The sequence below is a fragment of the Sitodiplosis mosellana genome, unplaced genomic scaffold (assembly GCF_009176505.1).
Source record: "Sitodiplosis mosellana isolate CC-2019 unplaced genomic scaffold, AAFC_SMos_1.0 Smas_scaffold_5, whole genome shotgun sequence".
NCBI classification, from domain to species: Eukaryota; Metazoa; Arthropoda; class Insecta; order Diptera; family Cecidomyiidae; genus Sitodiplosis; species Sitodiplosis mosellana.
The window spans coordinates 1,695,851-1,721,992 of NW_022595248.1; the positions used below are offsets into that span (position 1 = coordinate 1,695,851).

Genomic DNA, 26,142 nt, shown 5'->3' on the forward strand with positions numbered 1-26,142 from the left:
TCTCTCTCTCTCTCTCTCTCTCTCTCTCTCTCTCTCTCTCTCTCTCTGTATTTTCCTTTTCCTCCAATCCATTTCGCGTTTCACTCTCACTCGCCCCGCACTGCCGATCGGTGTAACTCTTTTTTCACTTGCTTCGTGTCTCTCATGATCGAACTATCGTTCACTTTCTACCATTCACTCAGCTCAACATATTTCACTGTGTGCCTGTGCATCTGCAACGATTTTATGCGCTAAGGTTTGTAAATTTGTTGAGTAAATGTTGAGCAAGCCAATGTTTCTAACTGTAACGCAGAGTACTTGTATGCCAGTAAGTTGGGTTTGGCGATGCAATTTCTTTGTGTGTGTGTGTATGAATATGTACTATATTGCACATGTCTACGTTTAGTGTCATCAAATTCGACTTTATTTCAAACTTCCCATATGGAAATCTAATTTATGCGTCACATCAAGCATCGAAAACGTTCGCCCAGCCAATCTACATATACAAACAGCACAACGGTCGCCCCAGTGAAGTTTTAGCGAACGCAAAGTTAGAGCGAGAGAAGGAGAGACAAACTCGCATCCATTTAACCGCTTGAAATACAAAAGTTCGATTCAGGCGATTTATTTGAGTGCATACTTATGCGGGATGAATGAAATGACAACAGCGAAATAGCAGAGAGAAAGAGAGTGGTAGCAAAGAGACGAGAATGGAGTGTGAGTGAGGGAGATTATTTCATTGGTTTAGATTTGATTCCGTATCTCTCAGTGGCGAATGTCGTTGATCTTTCGGTGTTCAACTGATGATGCTAATGGCATCGCCGTTTCATCATGTCACTATCATTAGTCTATTCAATCTACAGATCAACACCATAAATTACTGCATTGAACTTTGCATCGAGTTTTCATTCTCGCTCTCTTTGCCTTTCACTCTGTGTGCAGAGTCGCCGAAAAACGGGAGAATTTATCGTATTTTGCTTGCTTTGCCTTCGTTCGATGTTTGGGTTTATCATGTATTTGTTTTTGTTCTTTTGTTTGGTTCTGTATACTTGAAATTTGAATAAATGTAAAACGCTTTTCTCTTTCCATTACCATCCACATACACAAGCAGTGTCCAGCATCAACGGGTCGTCCTTTTCGATTTCGCGCGTTGACAGGTTGCATATGGGAGCATATCTTTGCATCGGTAATTTATTTTCATGTTGTTGTTGTTGTTGTTGTTGTTGTTGTTTTCATTCCACACTAACACAAACCATTTTAAATGCAATTTATTCCTTTAAATACACGCAGCAAGCAACGGCATTCCTCCAACCGTCAGCAAACGGGTCATGTTGATTGTTCATTGTAAGTATTAGTTGACTGTAGAACACACTGATTATTTTTTCCTCCCTACTGCAGAATTCCTTCGTAAAAAGACTCGCTCTGTCTGTCTATCTATAGATCGATCGATTTGTGTCGAGATGCTGCGAGAGTTAACATGTCCTTTTTTGGGTGGTTCGTCTATTTTTTCTCTCGCTTGAAACTCAATCGATTTCTAGCTGTATATCGTCGATGCTTTGGCTCCCGTCAATTCCACCGGAAGACAGTCGTATAAAAAATGGATTTTAAATCACCGATTTGAACGATTGAAATGCATGATTTATTTTTATTACTTTAATGATACGCGACAGCGATGACGCTTAACTGATTTGTGTGTTGAGAATGAATTACATGATTTCAGTCAAACAAATTGATTAAATTCTCATCCACATCGACACCGGCTTTGTCTGCCACCCTCACACAGACACAGATTTAGTTAAACCATTTAGAAGTATGATTTCAATTTAATTGAACAGCCATTCATTCAAATGGAGACCGCTCCTTTTTTTCGACGTGCATTACAACCATATGAAATCGAGAGAGAGAGAGAGAGAGAGAGAAAACACTCTTATAAAAGCACTTTATTGTCATGTCATCCGATCTTGTTTCAATTATCGATGATTTCATTCAACGCGTTTGTAAAATTGAATTTGTTTTTTCTTTGTCACATTGGTTCATGTGTTTTTTTCGTGTTGTTATTTGTATTATTCAGCCGTTGACAAATTCCCCGATTGGATGTGTATGAAAAGGATATTATTGCATAAAATGTTATCATATCATTCGAAAATCGGCTTTAAAGTCAAATATTTGGGATGTTTACTAGGAAACGGACAGTGTCCGTCAGTCACACACAAATGACCCAACGAACGATGAAAAAATGTGCATTGAAATTCATTTTAGTTTTAGTGTATTAAAACGATTTTAATTGCTTTTGAAGTGTGTGCTGTGCATAGCACTTATGAAACATGTTTACATAAATGGCTTAACCGAATGGACCATAAAATGAATTGATTTTTTTTTCATTGTTGTCATCGTCGTTGGCCGAACACTAACGACAAAAAAATGTGTCATATCGAATAAAAAATGGTGATAAGCTGACTTCACATTGTTTGAATTCGAAAAGTGTGATGCGGTAAAAAAAAACTGTTGATATTTAAGCGCATATATCATCCGCCGAGGCGTAGCTGGATTGATCCATAAAAATAATATTTTTAAAAGTTTAATAGAGATAATTAGTTACGTGTCATAAATTTATGTACCTCATCATTGAATTGATGTGAATCGGGCAATTGTTTTTATGTTTGGCGGATGGTGCTGAACGTTGCGCCGTTTTCAACACTCTGTAGCGATTGCAACTGATTGAGTATGTACCGCATTTGGTGCGCTGCCCGATGGCTAATTGCATTGCAACCAACGCAACAGGATTTTAACATCGTTATCAGCTAAAATTTATTACTAAACGCTTTGTTTTTGTGCATTCTTTTGAAAATAACGTGCGCGCTAGAGTGGAAGAGAGAGAGAGAGAAAGGAAAAACTCATTTCAAACAACAATGAAATCAATCAGCGTTGATAGGCAAACGACCAAATTAATCTGTCAATTTGACGAATTATACTTTTTGGTTGTTTTTGCTGGTTGTTGTTGTTGTTGCTGCTGTTTTTGGCACGTGTTTGCGTGTCAAACAGAGAACGAGCTTTTCCGATACAGTTAATAGAAAATGGGTATTTCATCCATCCAAAAAAAGAACCACGCACCATTTTATGAACTCAATTTGTTTTGGATTACACGCGCAATTACAGTGAAAATAATTGCATGACACAAAATCAGCGTCAGCTTTAATCTAGCCAGCCGGTTTTAGCGGCAGATGTTTCATAGATATCGCATGATTAAGGTGGCGGGAGATGGATTTTTATTTGAAAATGTCAAACCAGGAAACTGGTTTATCAATCAAACAGTTTATTTGCAAATTTTTCTCTTTATTTGACTAAATCTGGTGATTTATTGCGCGCAATAGCAATAGACAAAGTTCATCGCAATGGAGATAGATAGAGAGCTCAAGTTGATTTTGTATTTGTTTTGTCGATTGCAATGCTTTTGCATCGAAGCGCAATAGATTGAGAGGGAGAGAGAAGTTTGTAAGCTAAATTTGGTTGTGCGTCATTTTGCCACTATTTTCCACACCAATAAATCGCTAACAATGTATTCCGATGGTGCAAAATCTGACAAAAACTCGTACAATAAATAAATAAACAAAGCACGATGCAGTAAAGCAATCTGCTGTGCGAAAAAAAAATTCATAGCATTCGATCGCGCTGTTTTTTTTTAACCTCATCTCCAGCATATGGTTTATTTATTTGCGTGTAATTTTGATTGACAATGCAATGCGAGAGTTTGCTGCTGTCAGTGGTTTGTGCGCTGTGCACAGTGGACGAATGGAGCAACGAAGGAAAAAAAATACCATCGGAAAAATCTAATTCAAACGATCAGTAAATAAACGTGTGCAAACGTGAGAAAAACAGGAAGGAAACACTCACATTTCATGCAATTACACAATGCACATGACCAAAACGTCAGGCAACAAAAATCCAACGCCGTCACAAAACGAACACAAAAAAAGAACGCACACGTTAAATTGGTTGCCAAAATTAGTGTCACATTTTTTTTTACTGCATTTCATTTTTTTCCTATCAGATGCCATGCTGTTTTTTCAGACCCTTTTTTTTGTCGAAACGGAGAATTCAACTCAGGAAATTTCCTTCGTTTCGGAAACACAATTGCAGCGGGAAACAATGCTGATTTCGATATTCACGAGCGCCAAACTTTAATGCCCGAATATAAATGGCAAATAAAGCTTCTATTGAATTGCAGCCGGGCTAGCACCAAAAAAAAAGGAGAGCGGCTGCGTTTCGGTTGAACGATGCATCCGAAATTCGGCAAACACAATTTAAATTCAAAATTAAGGCCGAGTATTCAATGGAAATTAGTTCCCCCGATTTGATTTGAAATGGTAAGCAAAAATCAGTTCGCCCTCGATTCGACAGTCGCAGCAATAGTCGAAGCGATTTTTGCAATGTTTTTACTTTTCAAATCCGAAATTCAAACGTAGCCAACTACCATCCAATGGTAATGCGGTTTACATTGATATGTGGCATTACCTGATAGGGAGGCTCACATATGAACCGAAAAACACTTTCAGAGGACTTACTGTTCACTGTTAATGGATTGATATTCAACATATTCAGGTTCAGTTCGTCTTTTGTTCTGAGTGTGTCAATTAGTTTACCTGTCGGCCCATTCAATGGGTTTGCATGTGCTGAAACACAATGGTAAATATGCTATTGGTTTGCATTGGCTCTGGTCAAACTACTATGATTTATTCAATTTATTGATGCTTTTGCATCGCATAAAATTGATGGGAACGGTTGTAATTTAATTGGCCTGAATAGCGTACAACATTCAACATTCTGTTTGAAATAATGCGTTGGCTAGCGGTGCAAAGCTGTTTATTGTTGCAGAAATGATTGTACGAATCTGTTAAATGCGTGCACTGGTGGTCATCAAATGTTGGCCATAAATCAACATATTCATTCAAAATTCCATTTCGAATAGTCGATGGATGAGTCATAGCCTATAAATAACAATGTTTTATGAATTCAAATGATTTGAGCTATCAATCAACGCTACAGCAAATTATTAATAAATGTTTCCGTTGCTATTTTTGCAGTGCGTTTACTATGGAAACGTGTGTACGAAAATTCGTGAAATTTGATAGCGATTTCGACAGTGATCCAGCCAGTCGGAATGCCCTTAGTAACGAAAACGGGAAGAAATTGTAGGCTTTGAGAGGGAATCGTTTACGTTTTCGTTTGAAATCATGTGTAAATATCACATCACGTTCGTTTGCCTGTTGATAAGCATCTCTTCCTCCATTTTATACCCATACCTCTCTCCTTTAGCCTCTTCCGCTCTATCTTTCTGTGTTATTCAACAAACACTCGATAAACACTTTATTAAGAGTTTTACCGTTGCTAATTACAACACCCAAATAAAACACCTTCATTATTAGCTTTATGGGTGTTAAGTTCAAGAGAGATGTGAAAGTATGCCTGAGAAATAACCGAGTCAAAATAAGCCACAAACTGAGATTAGTAATCAAGATTCTCTCTTATCAAGACGACGAAACGGAAAAACATCATCGAACTTGTATCCATATCAAGCCGAAAACTTGATACATAAACACAAGACATACACACAGCAGTTGGCAAAAGCGTGTATCAACACCAACCTATCATTCGAATCAATTAAATGTATAAACGCAAACGTACTAATTTGCTCGAATTGAGAAGTGCGTGCGAAACGAATGGTTCGCCATTGTATGTGTTCGCGTTTTTGTAAGCAGCTAGACCTTTTCCGTTGCCGAAATGGCATCGGCATTGTGAAAAGCGAGGACGAAAGAGAGATAGAGAGAGAAAGAATGCGTATTTTATCCGGCAGCCAATAAAATATTATTGATGAGAACGAACTTCGCGAGCGTCTCAATCGAACAACAGTTGCTGAATTTGAGATCAGCGTGCCACAAAAGCGAAAACTTTCACACATCTCTTGTTCTCCGTATTTCTACTGCTCGTTGTGAATCGAGCCCCTTTTTCTTTGATACACACACGTATCAAGTGCCTTTTTGATTTAACCGCCGCCAATTTCAATTCGCCGTGCCTGCCACAAAATGTGTTTACAACTCGAACATGTATATTCGACAAGCGATGGCAAGGCTGTATGTATCGTGGAGGACGTGAATAGACGTACAGTCTTCCGTTTGATATATTAGTCATTCCATTTAGGCAGCAAAATTACACATTCGAATTGATATCAATCGTATTGGCAATGCATTACGTTATTTTCATACAAGTTTCTTGATGTTAGTGAGTGGTTTTATTCGTCGTTTACCCAGTTCTTCTCTCTCTCTCTCTTTTTCTGTTGGCACACATTCACGCCGCCATCAATTTCGTTTGTACTTCATTGGAATCGGTTGGTTGGTCGAATGTGTGTATTGCTTATTTCGCGCGGATGTCTGGCGTGCAGTAGCAGCAGTAGCAGAGTCGACAGTATATATATTTCGCGCGCGCCGTATGGATGTGATTAAAGGACGTGAGACAATCGTTTCCATTCACATCTCGTACACTTTTATATGCATGCGTGAGTTGATGAATTGGGAATTCGCTTGGTGCTGTCGGTCGGGTTGGTGTTTCTCTTGCCTTCTCATTCTACCTTGCTTTCTCTCTCTCTCCCACATCGTTCGTTTCGTGTGTTTCTGTGGCCTGGTTACACTTTTATATGGTTCAGTAAAGCCAAAAAGTTATGTGCGCTACATTCTAATTTCCAAAGCAACTTTCAACACATTGAACACGTTTTTCATTTTCACATCTCCTCGTCCGTTCGTCCATTCGTTCGCTCATTCTTGCATCCGTTTCGATTTTCACAGTTCGACAAAATAAAAATCGACCGGCTGACCAATCGAAAACGATCAAAGTGATTGCGTGTGCATTGCGAAATCGTCCAAACACGACAACGACAACGACAACGACTACGACAACAACAACAACAACAGCAACCCGAAAAAAAATCATCGCTCCAAACACTGAGCGCACATAGATTAAACAAAAGCTTTTGGCATGTATTGCATAGAAATTGCAAACATTGGTCGTTTCGATGTTAGTCAACATTCTTTATCGTTTACACTACACAGATTCGATATTTTCGCATTTGTTACCGTCGCTTTTCGATTATTCGTTTTTTCCGTAATTGCGTTGATTCTTTTCCAGTTTTTTTTACTGTGTTTGATTTGGTTGGCTTTTTTTCACTGGTTTCCATTCGAATGTTTTACAGTTCCACCTATGATGATGATACAGAATCAATTGGTTGGTGCAGCCATTGGACAGAACGTCACCCTTGAGTGCACCTCAGAGGCTTTTCCAAAGTCAATTAACTTTTGGATGCGAGCTGCATCGAAGAATGACTCTATCATTACTACCGGTAAGTTGTAAACGTATTCATTTCATATTTTTCCTGTTTGCTTTTGTTTCACAAATCGAAATTACCTTTCATGTTGCGGTTTATGGCCCCATTCATTCTATATCCAATCGACGATAGATTCGATTTGAATTTCAAGTTCGTACTTTTATTTCAATTGAACAATTTATCCCACGTGGAATTACGGTTGCCCGGGAACATGTTGGACCATTGAAAAATTAACTTTTCCAAGTATGAAATGCGATTCAGCGCAACAACATGAACAGATTAAATCGAAACTTCAAAAGAACCAACAATCCAGTTTTTAATCCTTTTTTTCGGAATTACTTTACCCATTACCCAGAACAAATTCAAATGGAAACAAAATGGCTTAACTGTATAAATAACACGAATTATTCGAGAGAGTGTATGTACTGGTACTCGCTCGACGAAAACGATGCAAACATTAACGCATCTTGATAAAAAATTGTCGCACAAGTGTTTGTGTCGCACACCATGTGAAACATGAAGCGGCTAAAAGGAAGTGAAAACATTCAATTCTAAATGATTTTGTACATATTTTCCGTTGAAAATCTTGATGATGATGACGGCAGCATTTCATTTCACTGCGTGCCCTCTCTTACTCTTTCCGTTCGCTTCACTTTCTCTCGTTGTGCCCCTGCCCGACATTCTGGCGAACAAAAGCATCGTACATTTTGCAGCAACAGTAGTATCTCACTCACTCTCTCTCTCTCATACTCGCCTTTTAATGTAATATTTATACAAGCGCATCGTAATTTAGACACATTTTGTGTGCTCTGCTGCATAAATAAAAGCTGTTTCTCTTTTGCACTCGGTGTCTGTGTGTATTGTTTAACTTTCGTACCGACAACGACCGAAATATATTCATTTCACATGATTCACATCAAATTCAATTCCTTCAGCAATTTATTTCTTCGGCGTCTTTGTGTGTGTGTGCGATGTGCGTTCTCATTTCGCATTGACTTAAAACACAACAAACGAACAAGAAAAAACACACGAATGAAGACGCAAAAGGACGCAAAACGACGATCTGTTACTCATTTTATAGAGCAAATACATATACGGAATTCCCCATTGTTTTCACATTTACACAGCAATGAAAATAGAAACAATGTAAAAAATGAGACACAGAGAGAGAAAAAGAATTGAGCGAAAAATCAACGCAAACGTTCGCACATTCTTTTCATGGTGCTTGAACATTTCGACTTAAAATACCATGTAGCATCATCAAACCAGTCATCTGAAGCGATGTAACAACAGAAGAAAAGCTCTATCTATTTTTCACATGTGCTTTTTCTATTTGCCATTTGCGCTCGCATACATATTTCATGTCAATTTTTTTCCGCCCTCTCTGGCTTGCTCCGTATTTTATTAAAAACGGAAATTAAGCAATTATCTCAGCTCATCTTCGTATAAATATCAAATGGATTCGTTATTATGCTGATGCTGGCTTGTGTTGCCAACGTGTATCAACTTCTCATCACATCGCGGCGCAAATTAAATATTTAACAACACGCTTGTATTTGACAAATTTTGCTGTCGAATTTAAAATGTGTGGATTTCACATTAACATGCAATATAAATATTATTTCATGAATCTTATACTCCGATTTCAAAGGAAAAAACCAGTCCATTCCGTTGTAGTTTAATTTTTAAACAATAACGTACAAGCTGGGTGTACTTTTCCGTATTCATGAATGCTTGAGAAATGTGTTTTGAATATTCAAGAATTCGTTTCGATTCGAATGGTTGAGAATTCGACGAGCAATTCCCACGGTATAGAAATTTGTCCAACATTAATGCTCCTTTTAAGTATCGAAGTTAAAGGGAACAGAGTTGCATCAACATTCGATCGATGTGAAAAATGGTGTCAACGCTATAAATACTAAGGATATAGTGCTAATGACCGAAAATCCATTTCAAAATTTCCGTTGATATATTCGGTTTACAATTCCCACTGTGCCAATAGCAAACAGCACGAAAATTACTTAAGCAAATCACAAGTCATTAAAGGATTTCTTCTTTGCGAATGTAAAGACAATATTCGCTACGTATTTGATGACACTACAGTGATTCTTTTGCATTTGAGCAATGCACTCAATTGGCAATTTACACTTTCTATCACTGAGTGTTTGTATGTTTGGCAACGGAGTTTTGAATTGTCACTTTCATGGAACATCAAGTTTTATTCAGCAAAACACGTTTTCCAAAAGCATTGAAACACTTGTCATTCGCGCCAATGATAAACACAGCATACTTTCCTCCGACGAAATCGACGTGCCGTACATACTTCTTAACGTGCCCGACGAGAAATTTGCGGAATATCGCATTGCGACTATTCTACGTATAGTCGCAATACGAAAAAGTCCGTCGAACGCAGCCAACTTCACGTTGGTTGTACGAAGTTTCAAGTCGAAATGTCACACTCGATCCAGTTACAACTTCACATTTATCGCAGCGCGAATAGTCGCAGGGTATTCAGCGATAACATTTTGCGGCAACTTTTATTGTGGATACCTATTCGCATTGCGAGTATCCGCACTCAAAAACGGATATGCGACGGATAGTCGACGTACACCTATTTTACCGCAAATTTCTCGTCGGGGTGTGATTTTACTATACACACACAACGGGATTGAATCGCATTGCTTGGTGTACACACGCAATATGCGCGCGTTTCCCTTCAAAGCACACGATGCCAACCTGATTACCATTATCACCGTTTTCAAATCATCACCAAATTCGTATCATTTTATTTTATCGTTTGCTCATTTCTCTTTTCATACACAATTTTCATGGACTTTGTCATTTTTCATCCGGTTTCTTTCAGGCAACAAATATATTCAAGAAGTATTCGAGAACGTTTACAAAGTGGTGATGAAATTGACGATTGTCGATGTTGACATCGCTGATTTTGGCCAATACAAATGCGTGGCCAAAAATTCATTAGGCGAAACGGACGGCTCAATCAAATTATATCGTAAGTACTATATGAAGTCTTTTTTTTTTCCATTCACAAATCATAAATTGGTAGTCAGAAATTTTTGGGTGCATTCAACAGTTTCGCACTCGAAACAAGTCGAGAGGGGCTCAATGATGAAAAAATGCAAAAAAATCTAAAATGAAAATGGAATTCATACAAAATCGTCGAATAACTAAAAAAAAATAATAGTACACAAAATCGAAAATAACTATGAAAAAATTGAACAATTCATAAAATTCCATGAAAATGCTGCCAAAATCGAGTGTTTAAATGAAATGCCGACTAAAATGTTGGTAGAAAAAAATGTGACGACAATTAAAAATGTGAACTGATGATGTTTATGAAGTGGAACCATTTGGTGCATGGAATACGTGCCACATGTGTATATTTCCCCATAAAAATGACACAAAGTTGTCAATTGAGAGCAGCAATTTATTAAGAATACCTATTATAAAAATGCATCAAGCGAAAGACCACTCGAATTTCAATGGAGCTCAATATATATTGAAATGAGCATCAGCGGAAAGAGCGACGGAAAAAACGCAACATTTCTATGGTTTAATTAAATTCAACGATGATGATTGCAATATCTGGTTAAAACTAAGCTTAATAACGATTACATCTAAACTGTTGAAACGTGTATATTTGAACTGTCATCAACATGCATACATTTACAGCTCGGGGGCATTTTTTACATTGTGTGTGTAGAACGCGATTCGCTGCTGCGATACACAGCAGCAGCAACAGCAGCAGCATGAAAAAAATGCAAATATGAAAATATTTGCAAAAACATGAAGTGCCGCAGTCCTTTGATTGAATCGCAACGGTCCTTCATCAACTCTCTGTTTTTTCTCTCTCAACGAATTTCATTAAACTAACAACGTCAATAGTACTATCGTTTCGTTATATTTAGAGTAAACTCGAGTGAGAGACACAGGGGGAATAGTTCTGGGGTTGAAAAAAAATGAAAACACGCTGTGGTGGAATTTTGTGCAGATTTTCCCATTTGATTTCGGCGAACTCTTTTAGATTGTGCATACATGGTAAAAGCATGAGTGAAAATTGTAAGCGCGCCACTGGATATTGTTCAAGTGAATGAACATTTCGAAATTATACATATGTTTCGATGATATGGGCGAGAGAAGGAGGGAATGAAAGTGGGAGAAAGAGAGCGAAAAAGAGATGAACACAATATTGGGGGAAAAAAAGATGCTCGACCAAAAAAAAAAGTAATACCTTTTTATTTTTCTCTGTTTGCCGAAGGAAAAATGAGTGAATCGGGTAAATAGAGTGCGACATAAGAGGAGAAAGGATAGAGAGAGTGAAAAAAGCACCATGAATCAAATATCGTAAATATGAAGAGTACATCATTATATTTTTACACATGGATTGGTTCATCGCATTCGTTCCTTTTGCGAATGCTCTCGTTCGCTCATTTCTGTCTGTGTGTGTGTCCGTGTGTGCACGATATTTTTCTCTTTTATCGAAATTTATCAGAGTAACCCGTCTATATTTCAACGCGCAATTCATCATTAGTTCAATTCGTTTTGAATCTCCACATTCGTTCCTTTCTCACTCGTTTACTGGGGCTCTGAATGCAAAACGGGTATGCCCTTTTTGTGTGCACAAAAAGCGACAACAATTTTGAATCGACGAACACAAACGAACAAAAAAAAAAGATTCATATATCGACACAGCAAATCAAAGTGAAAAAAAAAATAACTTCTCTTTAATACGTTTCATATTCCACTTATTATTATTATTTTGCCAGCGCATCGCATCGTGTATGTAAATGCGAATCGATTTCATGCACAAAAATTATTTCATTTCACATTTTACTACTTCATAAAATAAATATAGCAATATTTGTCATATATGCATGTCTGCCCATCCCACACCCACTGTTTTGACACACACGCACACCCTCCGCAGAGCGGATTTATTTATTCTGTTTGAAGCGATGTGTTGAACTGCTACTGCTGTTACTGTTTCATTTGGAATCGCTTTGTCGAACAAATGTCGTTATTTGAACAAGATGCATCACACAGTGTTGTGATAACTCGGTACGCACATTTGCAAAATACCCAATGGAAGAGATAAATCGCATTTTTCGTTTGAAATGCGTACGCGATCGTCATTCGTCAATAAATTGATACGGTTGTCATCATCGTTAAAATAAATAAAAGCGCCAATTTTCTATCAAAATTGGAAACGATAATTCGTTTTTTTTCTTCTCTGGCATGAATCACCAAGAGAATGCGAAAGGAAGAGAGACAGAATTGTGTTGAAATACGGCAAACCCCGGTTTTTTTTAGCATATTGAGTACAAATGAATTTGAACGTGTTTTCTTGAAAAACATATTCAAAGCGTGGAATGCATTTTTTTCGTGTCAATTTTCATTTTAACGTACGCAAATTAGCTTCGAAAATTGCCTCCTCCGCATTCGCAATATGACATGCACAAATAATTGATCGCATTTGCTCGTATTTCTGCGCGTTTTTTTTCGCTCATTCTTTTTTTTCAAATGTGAAATGCGAGGGCGTGCATAAGGTTGATGAATTGAATGAGAAAAAAAACAAGAGCGGAAATGTTCATTAATATGTTTGATTGCATTTATTTCAAAATAATTTCTCTGTCACTCAGCTCTCGCTTTCTGTATTTTCTTTCACCGCCAAAGCTCAACATTTTTCATATTTCGCAAGGGCTATTAATATCAATCAGTTGACATTTTTTCCTCGTTCTTTTGATGCCGTGATAAAATGTTTAGAATTCTGTGATCGAATTACATGAAATAAAATATTCGCGTGAAAATCGCCGCCATAATTTTTTTTTAGCTCAAATTATATTTGCACCAATGGTCGTTGGTGGTTTTTATGAGCATCGCCATGAAACCAATTTGAACCTTGGCTAATTCTGATCGTAAAAAAAAAATCAGTACTAATGTATATAGAATTTCCAACGATTGAAATAATAAAACCAACAAAATGTAATAAACACTAGCGTAAATTTTCTAACCACCTGCACACCACTGGCAATTTTCTAAATCACGCTCATTCTCTCTGTCTTGCACGCCGTTTGCTACTCCGCGACAAACTTATACACAAAGAACCTGTCTAAGTCACGACGAAGTTAGTGGCAGCGCAACATTTTCGAGGATTAACAATTTTCTCCGTGTGCGCGGTTTTGTGAAAATATTTATCGTATTCCTTTTAAAACAATTTTCATAACGCGTAAAAAGTTGGATGGATTGGTGTGTGTATTTAAGTTTTGCTACGGCTTTTATCGAATGAATGAAAATCTATTTTAATCGTTCGTCGCAAAGTGGAGGATTTTACTAAAAGATTATCGCTAAAGAATTTTAAATTGTTGCCTCTCATGAGATCCAGGCACGATGCAAGAAAAATAGCCAACCAAAGTCGAATGGAGAAGGAGAGACGGTAAGCAGGCGATGGAAGGAAAGCAAAAGAGAACGAGTAAGTGAGTGAGTGGCAGAAGACATTGGAGAAGGAGATGCGGAGAGAGTGTCGAGTGCAAAAGAGAGTTTTATGGTGTATACACTTTTTTCTCCACGTTTTTCTTCTCTTGCTCTGTCTCTCACTAAACAAACACGAAGCATTTTAAAAAGTCCTTGTGTGTATAAACATTTTCGGAATGCTTATCGGCTGTGTGTAATTTGTTTCGCACGTTTGACGGGAAAGCGTAAAGACGTGAGCGTGAGCGCGGGCACATTTGATATATGAAAACAAATCCACGTTCGCACTTAAAAAAATATTATTGGATTATGGCACATAAAAGTGACTCCAAAAACGATTTATAGGCAGCGGAATGAAATAAACACGACTTATGTGTCGATTAAAAGTCTTAGCTCTGCGCCGGACCGAGAAAAGGAGCGATGGAGAGAAAAACAGTAGAACAAAATGTTTGAGCGTGAAAAATTGGACTTGATTGTTTCAAGGGAGCTGTAGCTTGGAGGCCTGATGCTAAGGTGCGCTTTTGTTATGTATTTTTTTCCCTCGGCTCGTTCGTCTTCTTCGGTTTCTTTATTTAGCTTCGATGTGATTGTGTGTCAAAAGCCATTTAATAGCTTAGACCGGGATTTTCTGTCGAGTGCGGGTGATTTGCTCAACAACGCGATACAATCAACACCGAAAACAGTCTGTGCAAATGCTGATGGCGAGACCGGTATCAAGTGACTTTCATGAAATTGAAGCTTGCATTCTCCTTCGATTTATTTCGCAGGCATTCGATTAATTTTGCTGCGAGCCAAATCGCAATTCGCGATGTAATGAGCGGAATTAAGTGTGCGTGGGTGTGGTGGTGAAAAATTAATCGAAAAACTACACGTTTCCCTCTCTCTCTCTCTCTCTCACACACTCGACAAGTTGACTTTATCATCGATTCAAAATCAAGTGGCCAATTTCGTTTTGCTGCGCTGCGCTCCAATCCACTTCATCGCAATTTACTTCGGTTGCAGCCGCGCTCTCGGTACTTGATCTATAGCAACGACATTTTTCTTATTTATGTCTTCCAGCACAAGTTTACAAATCCACATACACACACCGATTCTGTGTGCGGTCGCAATGAAAAATAAAGCAATTAAAACAGGGATAAGCATCGTCGACAGGGAACAACACAGTGAAATCCAACAACCACTTACAACGCCAATTGAAACGAGCAAAGCTCGGGCAAAATTAATTATCATCATTGAGCACTTATGAAAATTTTCCATAATATTTATTTATTTATAAATTCAAAAATATCTGCGGCATTGAATGCGAGTCGAACGAGTGTCCCACATCCAACCGTAGCTTATTCAGATTCCGTCGCTCAAGTGCACGGCTCATATTTCCAATATTTTTGTTTGCGCGCCGAAATCTCTTAATCGGCCTCAAAGCCCGTTAAATACAATTCATCGCAAAAATGAGTGAGTGGAAGAGAGAGAGAAAGAGAGAGAGAGAGAGAGAGAGAGAGAGTTTTCAGCATGCGAAAAAACACTCATTTTATTCATTAATGAATCATGTCAAGAGGAGATATGGTTAAATTATTATTCACCAATGCCAATGATTCCATAATGTGCTTTGCACAAATTAAAAAAAAAAACCCGAAATCAATCACGCGAAACAAAAATCGAAACAAGTGAATGAGATGGGAGAGCAACAGACGGAAAACGAGAGTAGAGAAAAGAAGGGATGCGAAGAGCGAAAGGCAGAGTGTGGGAAGTTTAAGCGATAAGCGCTTTTTCTGTTATAAATGTACATATCATCGATAATCTTTGGCAAAGTGAAAATGATGCGCAGATTTGGTGTAAAATTAAGTTGACTTTTCATGGGATTCATTTAACTAGGCTTGAATACCCAGAAAAAAATCAACTTTTTGCGAGTAAATTCGGTGTGTTTGAACAAGGGGCCGAGATTGAAATGTACAGGGAAATTGATTAATATGGAAATGAATGCTAATTAATATTTCCGATCGAATGAAATGCGTGTGTTTTTTTCTCTCTCAAGTTTTCGAGAGTTGTGTAAATCTTTGATTCCCGGAAATATTCATCAAGCATGTGTGTGTTTTTTTTCTGCTTGCAGATATACCTCGACCGACCGTGTCAACGACTCTGGCAACCACGACCACTACCACGACAACCACAACGACACCGATGCCACCAACGACCGTACCCAATTCATTTCGAAAAAGCAAAGGTATGTTTTTAATCACAAACCCTCCGCTATTTCAATTATGCATAATTCGCCTAATTAACTCGCATACAAACTCCGTAATCATCATGAGCCTGATGGCATGAGCGTGGTATGAACGTTAGCGACAGAACAAAGTGTTTGCATTCGCCTATTTAATGAAATGCAATCGGAGCATATTTCATGGTAGGGGAATGTTGTAATGAGTGGACGGCCCAAGACTTTTTGGCCAAACTGTGAGGAAAGTTTTCGAATCTATATATGCCGTTCGATATTATGCAGCATTTACGTGCATTTACGTTCGACACTAGCAGTCGTTGGCTGTCTTGCACTCAACGACACGTGCAGTCACTTTGAGATGCGATATTTTTAGTTTTGAGGCATGGCACAACTGCCAAAACCATTCGACTGATTTTTCTACTTTGATTTCATGGAAATCGATTGGCCCAACCACTACAACATTACCCTAAATAAATCAGTCGATTATGTACGATTGAATCGACCAAACACCTTTTAATAAACGTATGGCTTTGTGGTATCTTCAAAAAATTCTCTGACGCAACGACCGCAGAAAATGTGTAGCGCGAGCGGTTACTTGTATCTTGTTCAGAAATCAATTTTCTGCTAACCAAATACATCGGACCATTTTGCTTTGAACAATATATTTGACGCGAATGAATTATGATTTACCGTTCCGTCGTTGCGCTCGTGTTTAATGTCATGGGTTTTGTTTTAAATGCGCTTCAATGATTAATATAGTACATCAGTTGGTGATGACGTAGCTCAACTCCAAATCACAAGCCAAAAAATTATGTTGTCGATTTTACGTTTTGATGTTTTACATTTTTAGCTTGACGCCATGGGCTCTTGCATCCGTCGGTGGCTGGTTTAAGAGAAATACTGCTTGCAAGCTTCTTTGCAGCCAGTTGATTTCAGTAGTCTCAAGTTACTCTCAAGTTTCAATCCACCGAAACCCGAACACGTCACAATCCATTTTACATTTAGCGCGCCAGCAAATTGCCGTTATTCCATTCAATTTTTCAATTTGCTCACGCGCAAGTTAAAGCGAAATGAAAAAGACTTTCATCTTTTGTGTGTGTCGCGCCTCGCTTTTCGCATGGCGGAATTCAAAAAACGTTTTTAAAGAATTGATGCCGACAATGCTTTTGGGTAATAAATATATACACAGCGTTGGATACACAATCGCTCGTACGCCATAGTGTTCGAGGCTTTAAAAGAATTGGCTGCAAAACGGAAATTGCAAAAGAAAATTTGCATTGGCCTTCATTGTGTGTCGAGTGTTTTATCGGCGCGGGTGCAAAAGGCGAAACTCTTTTATTTTCAGCGGAAAAAAAGCATAATATTTATGTTGCAAGTCGACTTTGGCTGGAGCGAGCGCTTGAGAGAGAGAAAGAGAGAGAGCGAGAGAGCGAGAGAGCAAGAGCTAACAGAGTGTTGACAGTACGACGGGAAATGTGCATGAAAAACCAAGAGCCGGCTTCACAAAGTGAAAATAGCCTCAATAAATTCATTTGATGAATTTTTCTGTTGTTCAACAAGACATTATTACCATTTATCATATTCAGTAGTTGGAAAATGAGACACTATCTCAAATAGAAACGAAAACGATGACGATAACAATGACGACGACGACGACGACGACAAGTGTATCGGCAAATGAGAGAGGGGAAAAAAACGATATCAAGAGAACGGGTGAGACGAAAAGTTTTCGCTGTTCTTCTACATTCGAGACAAAAAGCGAACGACTATGAATATTTTTGGGGTTTTTGTTTATGTACAAGTTGAACTTGGTGAAATGTTTTCATCAAAGAAATTCAACAGCCAAGCCAAATCAATGCTGGTTACGACGACGACGACGACGGAACACTGTCTTTGTACACCGCAAGAAGAACTTTAGTTCACCAGAGAAAACGAACGAATGAAAAACAACACACGATAAAAAAAACTTTTGCCAATGGAATGTGACACTGTGTATATGTGAGAAGAATGGAAAAGAAAATTCATCGGATTGATGAATGTACGACATTGCGACGAAGTTTTCGAACGCAAAAACGGCGAAAGAAAACGCAAACGCAGCAAAAGAAAGTTGGAAGAAGAACGAGCGAGTGAAGAGAGCGCGCGATATCGTAGCAAAAAATCGGAATCCAACTGAAAAAACGAATGATAAAACTGACAAAACAGCGAATCGTTTGACGAATCCCGAATGAAAGCGGACTGTTTAAATAGCTCCCAATATTTTCGGAATGATGAGTGTTTTTATTTCGAGTTTCCCACATTCCAACTTTATTTAAGTGGAAACACAAAGGATACAAATGAGTTTACAACCAGTATTGTCGAGTGACAGATACCCACAAATCGCTATTCGCACCGTGTGGGCGCGTGATTTCGCTCGCCGACGACGACCTTCGGCACATCGCATTTTATCGACCGATGATGAGATAAATAGGCCACATACAGTTAGACTTGCTGCGCTCATTTGATTTAATCGCTCTTCAAGCATCTTTTTCTCTTGTTTGAATTCATATAAATCAAGCTTAGGCATAGCCCTATTAATAAAGCAATTAATCATTTTGGATGTGAACCAAATCTTGTGGAACAAAACAGTGGAAAAAAATGTGCTCGAGAATTTGGTGACTGATCGACGCAGTCGTCGCAATATTTTTTGCTTCCATGAATTCAATTGTTGTTAATTTGAGTTTGGTGGAGGATGAATTGCAAGTCAAATGAATTGAATGAAAAGGGCAAGACGATTGTCTTTCCATAAATGACTGAATGTTCAAGGACCGAAAGGAGCCAATATGTCGCCGTGGCTATCGAATATTAATGAATTATTGGGGAAAAAAATTGTCATTTGAATCGATTGAAAAAAAAAACATTTCGTTAATTAGAAATTTACCGCTAAATTTACCACTCTTCGGTGGTTCTATTGAATTTAATGCTAATTTCTTCGTCAAAACCACTGTCTGCTCGTGACAGAGGCCAACATGTTCACGGCGTGCATGCGGTATACTTGATCTGATATGTCAGACAGTGTGCATGTGTGGCAGCACATTGTGGCATCGATAAATCCAATGTGCGCGTAATCAACTTGAACCCTTTATGCCTTATCGAATAATAAATACCAATTAAATGCCCGTTTCCCGCTTCAACTAATGCCATTTCTATTAAATCAATTTATTTGTAATTGTAGATCGTATGTCACATCAGAATCACGGGGATGATATGTCATCAAATAATATAATAATCGGAGCAACGCCGAGTCACTGGAATAACGATGGCAGAGGTAAATTCAATAAAATAACACATGCAGAATGTCTCCGTATGATATATACTCTGATGGGTTGGGTGTAAGCCACTGACATTATGAAACCTTAAGCTCAACAGACGTTTTATTTGTTCGCCCTGGAAATTCATTGAATTCCGCTGTCGAAAGATTGGACGGGCGGGCGGGTGAGATAGAGAGTGAAAGGGAGTGGAGATAGAGAGAGAAAATGTTATTTAGCTATTAAATCCATGTGATGCAAACACACCAACAACAACAACAATACCATAACGCGGCGTAATTTTGTTTTATTCAGCCGTAGCATTTATATGACAATCGCAATCGCTGCGAAGCAATATGGATGTGTACGTGAATATGAATTGGCTGGCTTCATTGGTTTCCGCTGCCACACACTCTGATGTCTGTCGTTCAGTCTCAGTTCGTATAAAACCGACCGAAGTGAGTGAACGACAAAAAAAAGCGAAGTCAAGTATTTTTATGATGTCGCGTGCATCATTCCAGTGTTATGTTGTTCTGTGTGTGTTTTTTTTCTTTCATTTCTGCGCTTATTCAGTTGGTTCGAGATTCTTTTTTATGGGCAACATTATGGAACGAGCACTTCGTGTGCTTTGCATTGGTATGAATGGAAAATATGATTATTTGTATATGCTTATGCGGGAAGCAGCGTCACAGAGTGCTGGCATTTTTCTCAGTGTGACGACAAAAACCAAACACATTATACAATGTGCTATTTCACACTCGTTGACACATTTCATTCCTGGCCGGATAGCAGCGCGCGCGGGCACACACACACACACATTCGTAAGCACTATTTCATTTGACAACGTTGCTCAAACAAAACGACACACCGAAAAAACACACACAAAGACACCAGAAAGCGGAGAATAGAAGGGAACACATTTCATGTAGTTGCATGTACGAACGACCACCCCGATTTCATTCCCTTGTGCAAATGGCATAAAACTAACAACAAAATTTACAATACGAAACACAAAAAGTGCAACGTGTTTACATAGCAACGTGAATAGCAACAGAGAAAAACTGCAACGATGCCAGTTTTTGTTTTTCATCTGCCGTTGCTACTGCTGCTGCTCGATTTTTTTTATTAGTTCAATTCGAGTGAAAAGACACCGAATGGATTTTATTACTTTTGAGCATTTGACTTTTAAAAGCGGGGTCCGGATTAGGTTGTCTTGTTTTCATTTCGCATCCACGGATTCCATGTGATGGGTGTGTATGTGTGTGAAAAAAGTATTGAAACATTGTTAAAACTCGGATGGTGTAATGCGCTTTTGTCAAATGGATTGAAAACAGGTCAATAGCATGTGATCGCTTTGTCGTTGTCGTCGTTGATTTTTTTTTGTCTCTGTCTTTAAAACAATAAACCGAACACATCGACATATTTTCAATTTAAACGGCGCGGCACGGCAATTGTAAACTGCAACTCAAACGTTGTCTCGAGAGAAAGAGCGAAAGAGCGAGAGAGTGAGACGTAAGTCTGTCTACGTTTGAATCATTTTCAATTCAATCTGCTTTCAATGGCTGATTTTACAAGCTTTATCACACGGAAAATATGCAGAGGTGTCTGCGTTCGTGTGAATGTGACGTTGTTTCGTTTGAATCCGCAATTAGACATTCGATTTTGTAGACACTTTACACTTATGATTGCATTAAAACGAATCCCATTTTGATCAGCAATTGATTTGATTGTTTATCCAACCCCAAAATCGCAATAAGTGTCGACTCACACAAATGAAATCACCTGTGATCTGAACTCGGTTACTTTTTTGTTCGTTCGTTTTCGCTCAATTTCCATCTGCTGTGCTCAATTTCAGAGCACATGCTCTTTTCTGAAGCTATTTAGTTGTGTGATGTTGCGATTGGCTCGAAAAAATAAAACCAAAATAAATTATCAGCGGCTGTGACATAAAGACATTACTTAAATGATTGTGTGTTCGAAGAGTGTGAGACTGTGAGAGCAAGGAAACGAATGAACGCTCCGATTCGAATGCGCTTTGGGAGAATGACTAGAAATGCTGCCATAGTGTGATGCGGTTTGTGTATGTGTGGGAACGAGTCTGACGGGTTTTGTAACACAAGCACAAGCATTCTCAGCAAACACGTTTAGCTGACAGTAGGAAAATTCTACATTTACGTAAGCCACAAATTCGCTTACGTGCAAGTGTCTCCCGGTCTTGCTTTGGCACAAGAGATAGGTTTGATATGCCAGTTGTCAATGTTACCAAAATCGATTGCCAATGCGAGCTCGATGGAGGGAAATTTTCACAGTACAATGATGACAATGAGCTTGCTCAATGCTCTCTCTCGCATACACACAACGTGCTCTTTGCATCGTTCACCTTTGATTTTGTAACAATTGATCACTAGAGTAAATTTCTCTACAACACAAGACTAGAAAAACAAAAAGAGAGCGAAAGCAAAACGGATAACAGCCAGAGCAACAGCGAGAGCGTGAAAAAGAATCGCAAAGAAGAGAAGAATACAGAAAAATACGGAATATTCTTGTGCCATTTCGATGCAAACGAATATTTTTCCATTTGAATCACGATCGCACAGCAAAATCGAAGCGGATAAATTGCACCAAAAACGTGTCACAACCCAATCGAAAATTATGTGTATCGACATTGTTCGAAGTTAATAAATTGTAGCAACTGAATTCATCGCTGCTGCATCTTTTTTTATGAATATATTCAATAGTTTAATATATATTAAACTTGTGCACTTAAATAATACGACCGAAAAAGTGTCAATAAATTCAATATCATCATGCTTAGTGCAGCGAGCAGAATGTTGTTAAATTGCATTTTTGGCATTCGCGTGGAAATTTAATGAAAGCAGCTGTCGTGTGGAAAAGTTGCAGCAAGCAAGAGAAATGAAAAAAAAAACCTACCATAAAGCAATTTTAATCAGAGAACTTTAATCGTTTGCAATTTTCGGTGCAAACGACAACAATTTCGGTAAAACAAAGTCTCAATGGAACAAAAGCGCTTTATTGTGCAATGTGCATGCATTAACAGCGATTAACAAAGTGATTTTAAAGCGAATTTTTACCCAATTTTGCTATACATCAAAGAGTTTTGCAAAATTTAATGCGGATGGTGGTAGTACTGTTGAAATGCTGTCAACATCAACGATTCAAAGAATACCGTTTCGGTCCATTAAATGCATTTGCCGCGTAATGTTGCCGATGCATTTACGAGAGAGAAAAAAAAACTATCGATATAAATTAATGTCGAAATGGGCTCATTTTCTATAGATACGTAGTGGTTATAAGCGATTTCCTCACTTTTTCTTTTTCTCTCTTCCTCTACCTTGCTCGCTCTCTCTCTCTTTTTCTTCCTCCTCACTCTCTATTTATCACCCATCGCTCCCTTACTCTCTCCTTCGCTTCGCAAACATTTTGAATACGGGAAATAATTTTACATTTAAACTCAACACCATTTCAATATTAAGAATGAAATTGCATAAAAATCAAATTGAAAATGTAATAATCGAATCATATTTTTTCCCCTTTCTTTCAATTTTTTCTTCTTCTTTGTTTTTGTTGTAACCAATGGTGAAAATCGGAAAAGGCCACGAGCATCGTTTACGTAACAGCGAACTTCAACCGCCCAGTTCGGAAGTGCAACATGATGCCGATTCGCTAACGGAAAATGAAATTTCCAGCAGTGCAACAACGATGACGATGCGGCCATCGTCAACAACAACGACCCTAACCAAAACTTTTATTTCACTATTTCATTTAAAAACTTCAAGTGCATCATTAACGGCGAATTTAATACTTAACATATTGTTGGCCCATAGTAGTTATAGGGTCATAATGTAGCTAACGTCTATCATTTAAGCATTTAATGCATAACCCAATTTATTTTAACGAAACAAAAAAAAAATATAAACTAATATAACAATAGTGCATATACCACGGCAGCAACAACACGAATAACAGTAAAGAAACAGCGTAAAACACAAATTATGCAATAGTCAAACACAGAAACAACCAGCAAAACAAAGAGAAAACACACACACACACAAACCAACATTATATAGATATACATACATACAGACAAAAAAAACTCGCATTGTTAATTCTTTGTATAGTTTGAATTGTGAGTTGTGACTTTGAATGTGTGCGTGCGCGAGTGGTGAGTATGTGTGTATATGATTGTATTGAATGGAAAACTGAAATTGGCCACGTATTCATTGAATGTGCAAGTGCATTTCGACCGATCTCGATTGTGTATTATTATCCGAGAGACCCAGATAAAAGAACAAAACGGCAACGAGCTCACATAACTTTAACTCAGTTTTTTTTTACTGTCGGCGTGAAATGTAAGACGCAAAACGAAACGAGAAAAAAGAATGCACCATGTTCTATATAAACAGTAACGATAACAATAACGGAAACTATGCAAGATGGAAAGGAATAACCCGATTATGGATGGAATCTAGTCGTATACACCGAGAAAATATTTTGTAAACCAAATTACGGAAAAAAACCGATTGCGAACCAAAAAAGATGAGTGCAAAAAAAATTCAAGTAGAAAAAGTGCCGTTTTTTTTTGTTTCAAGCACACAAACTTAGCAGATAGTTAAAGCTTCAACAGTTTGTTTCGTCTATTGTTTTCTTGCATTCGGATCTGCACTTTTGTCAACAATTTAGTCAGTAGTTTTGCATCAATGCTACTTACTGTTGCTGTTTTTTTCTGCGCGTCTTTCGGATGGGGTGAACCCTGAGTTTTTACGACTCACTCACTGTTTCACCGTGAAATGTATCTCCTCGGTTGCGCTCGGTTTCCGTACAAAAGATGCAAGTGGTTTTTTCATTGTGAATAAACAGTGGAAATTTTTTGTCGGCAAATTCATTGTTATTGTTATCGTTTTTTCTTTTTGTTTCTCACTTTGGTGGTGTTTTTTTCGGTCTCAATCTCTCTCTCTCTCTCTTTCGCTCGTATCACACATTCACAAAACAACCGAAACGTACCAGTTGTGGAGGGAAAAAAACAAAGAAACACGTTGCCCTAGAACAAAAGATTCATCGGATGAAAAGGAAAAGCATCTTTATGCAGTGTTCAACCCGTTGACTCTATCAGCACATTACATAACTTATCATCATGTACGTCACAATGCAATAAATTGTTTGTCGCTTATTTTTTTTTCTTTCTGCTCATGTCTTTCGTGGGAATATACAGTTTGTCAACGAGTGAGCGTGCGCGGGTCCCACGAGAGAATGAGGTATATTAAATGAGAAAAAGACAGAGAGAAAGAGAGCCGAAAGAACGAAAGAGACGTAGAAAGAGGGAGCATCATTTCTCCATGGTTTCAAAATGATGACTCGCTCTTGTTGTGACTTTGCAACGGAAACGAACAGCGGAAAATGCATATAATGATAACATATTAGTGTAAACGCAACTTTGCGGTTTTATGCAGCTTTTGTCATTTTCCTACAATGCAAACAAAACAAGACGAAAACAGCACATTTACAGAATGACAACTAAGTGAACAACTTTTTCTCTCCACCGGTTCTAATTGAATTCGTTTCAATTGGTTTATGCAGACTGTAAATTCATTAACAAAAACGTACAGGAAACCTTCAGTATGGCGTGCTGAATTGGTTGTTCGTCAGTTGAAAATAAATTCTTTCTTTTCGTAACCTCATTTATTCGAGACTATTGCGAAAGAGAGAGAGAGAGAAATTGTGTCGAAGTTAATTCAAAAACCAACAAAAATATCAGAGATGAAAAATAAAGAGAAAATTTAATTGTTGTTACATGATTTAGTTCATAAGTCACGGTGAGTGAAATGTATTGAATCGGTGCGTTTATGAAACGAAAATGCATGCAATGGGCTGCGATGCATTGTGTTTCGAAATGGGAATGTCAATTGTCATCAGAGTTATACGTAATTAAAAAAGATATAGGAAATTCAAAATGTTTGTTTACAAACGAAGAAATTCATTTAGATGTGCTTCAAATCCAAAAGTCCATTGAAAGCCGAACAACCCCGATCATATTGTAATGTCAATCATGGAGTTATCCGGCTCTCAACCGGCTCTACATTAGAGAATCATAATTGAAAACTGTTTTCTCTCGGTTGAATTAAGTCTACTTTGCCTACATTTAAACGCTACTTGAGAAAATTATCGCTCAGATATCGATGATTCGTGTAAATTGGACACTCACACAGACAACTTTTTTAGGTGAAAATTTCAGAACTATTGTAAATATCTTTAGGAACAATGAAAATATTTATTCAACTGATAAATACAAATTTTAAACTGAAACGAATGTCAATACATCTAAGTGAAATGCAAATATTTAAGTAAATCAATCTCAAATTAAGCATTGTATGGTATTTTTAATTAAATCGAGCCTTTGTTAACTGGGAAATTCGGTAGGTATTCATCAAAATTGGTTTTACATTATTTTAAGTTTAATTCTTGTTTTTAGGCTGGAATTGCTTCTGATCGAATTGAATCCAAAGAATTCCGAATATATAACAGCCGATTCGATGACGATTATTATTGACTACGGTTGACTAAAGCTCACAAATTTATTACTACATGGCGTTTTTGTGTCGCTATGATTCGAAAGCAGGTCATACATTAATTTTGCATAGAGCATTACAGTGCTTCATAGATTCTATTCAAGATATATTGCTCAAAAGTATACCAATCCCTTATGGATTGTATGAATTCAGTAACTGTATTCAAATTGAGTTGTGCATTTCGTTTGTAGTACCGATTGCTTTATTGATGAGAATATT

General features: G+C 37.8%; 1 protein-coding gene across 2 annotated transcripts in view; it reads left to right on the forward strand.

Annotated features, from left to right (window-relative positions):
- The window catches only part of LOC129566761 (neurotrimin-like), a 107,922-nt gene extending 82,208 nt beyond the window's left edge, over positions 1-25,714 (forward strand). Inside the window, exons 8-14 of one of the 2 annotated variants that reach the window (XM_055442980.1) lie at positions 1,091-1,165; positions 1,270-1,323; positions 7,220-7,366; positions 10,215-10,364; positions 15,948-16,061; positions 19,267-19,359; positions 22,953-25,714. In XM_055442980.1, the coding sequence (XP_055298955.1) occupies positions 1,091-1,165; positions 1,270-1,323; positions 7,220-7,366; positions 10,215-10,364; positions 15,948-16,061; positions 19,267-19,359; positions 22,953-23,206 (887 nt within the window). In that variant the 3' untranslated portion in view covers positions 23,207-25,714. The remainder of the gene's footprint in view (positions 1-1,090; positions 1,166-1,269; positions 1,324-7,219; positions 7,367-10,214; positions 10,365-15,947; positions 16,062-19,266; positions 19,360-22,952) is intronic. The other variant, XM_055442981.1, reaches the window with a different exon arrangement.
- The last annotated feature ends 428 nt before the right edge of the window (positions 25,715-26,142 follow it).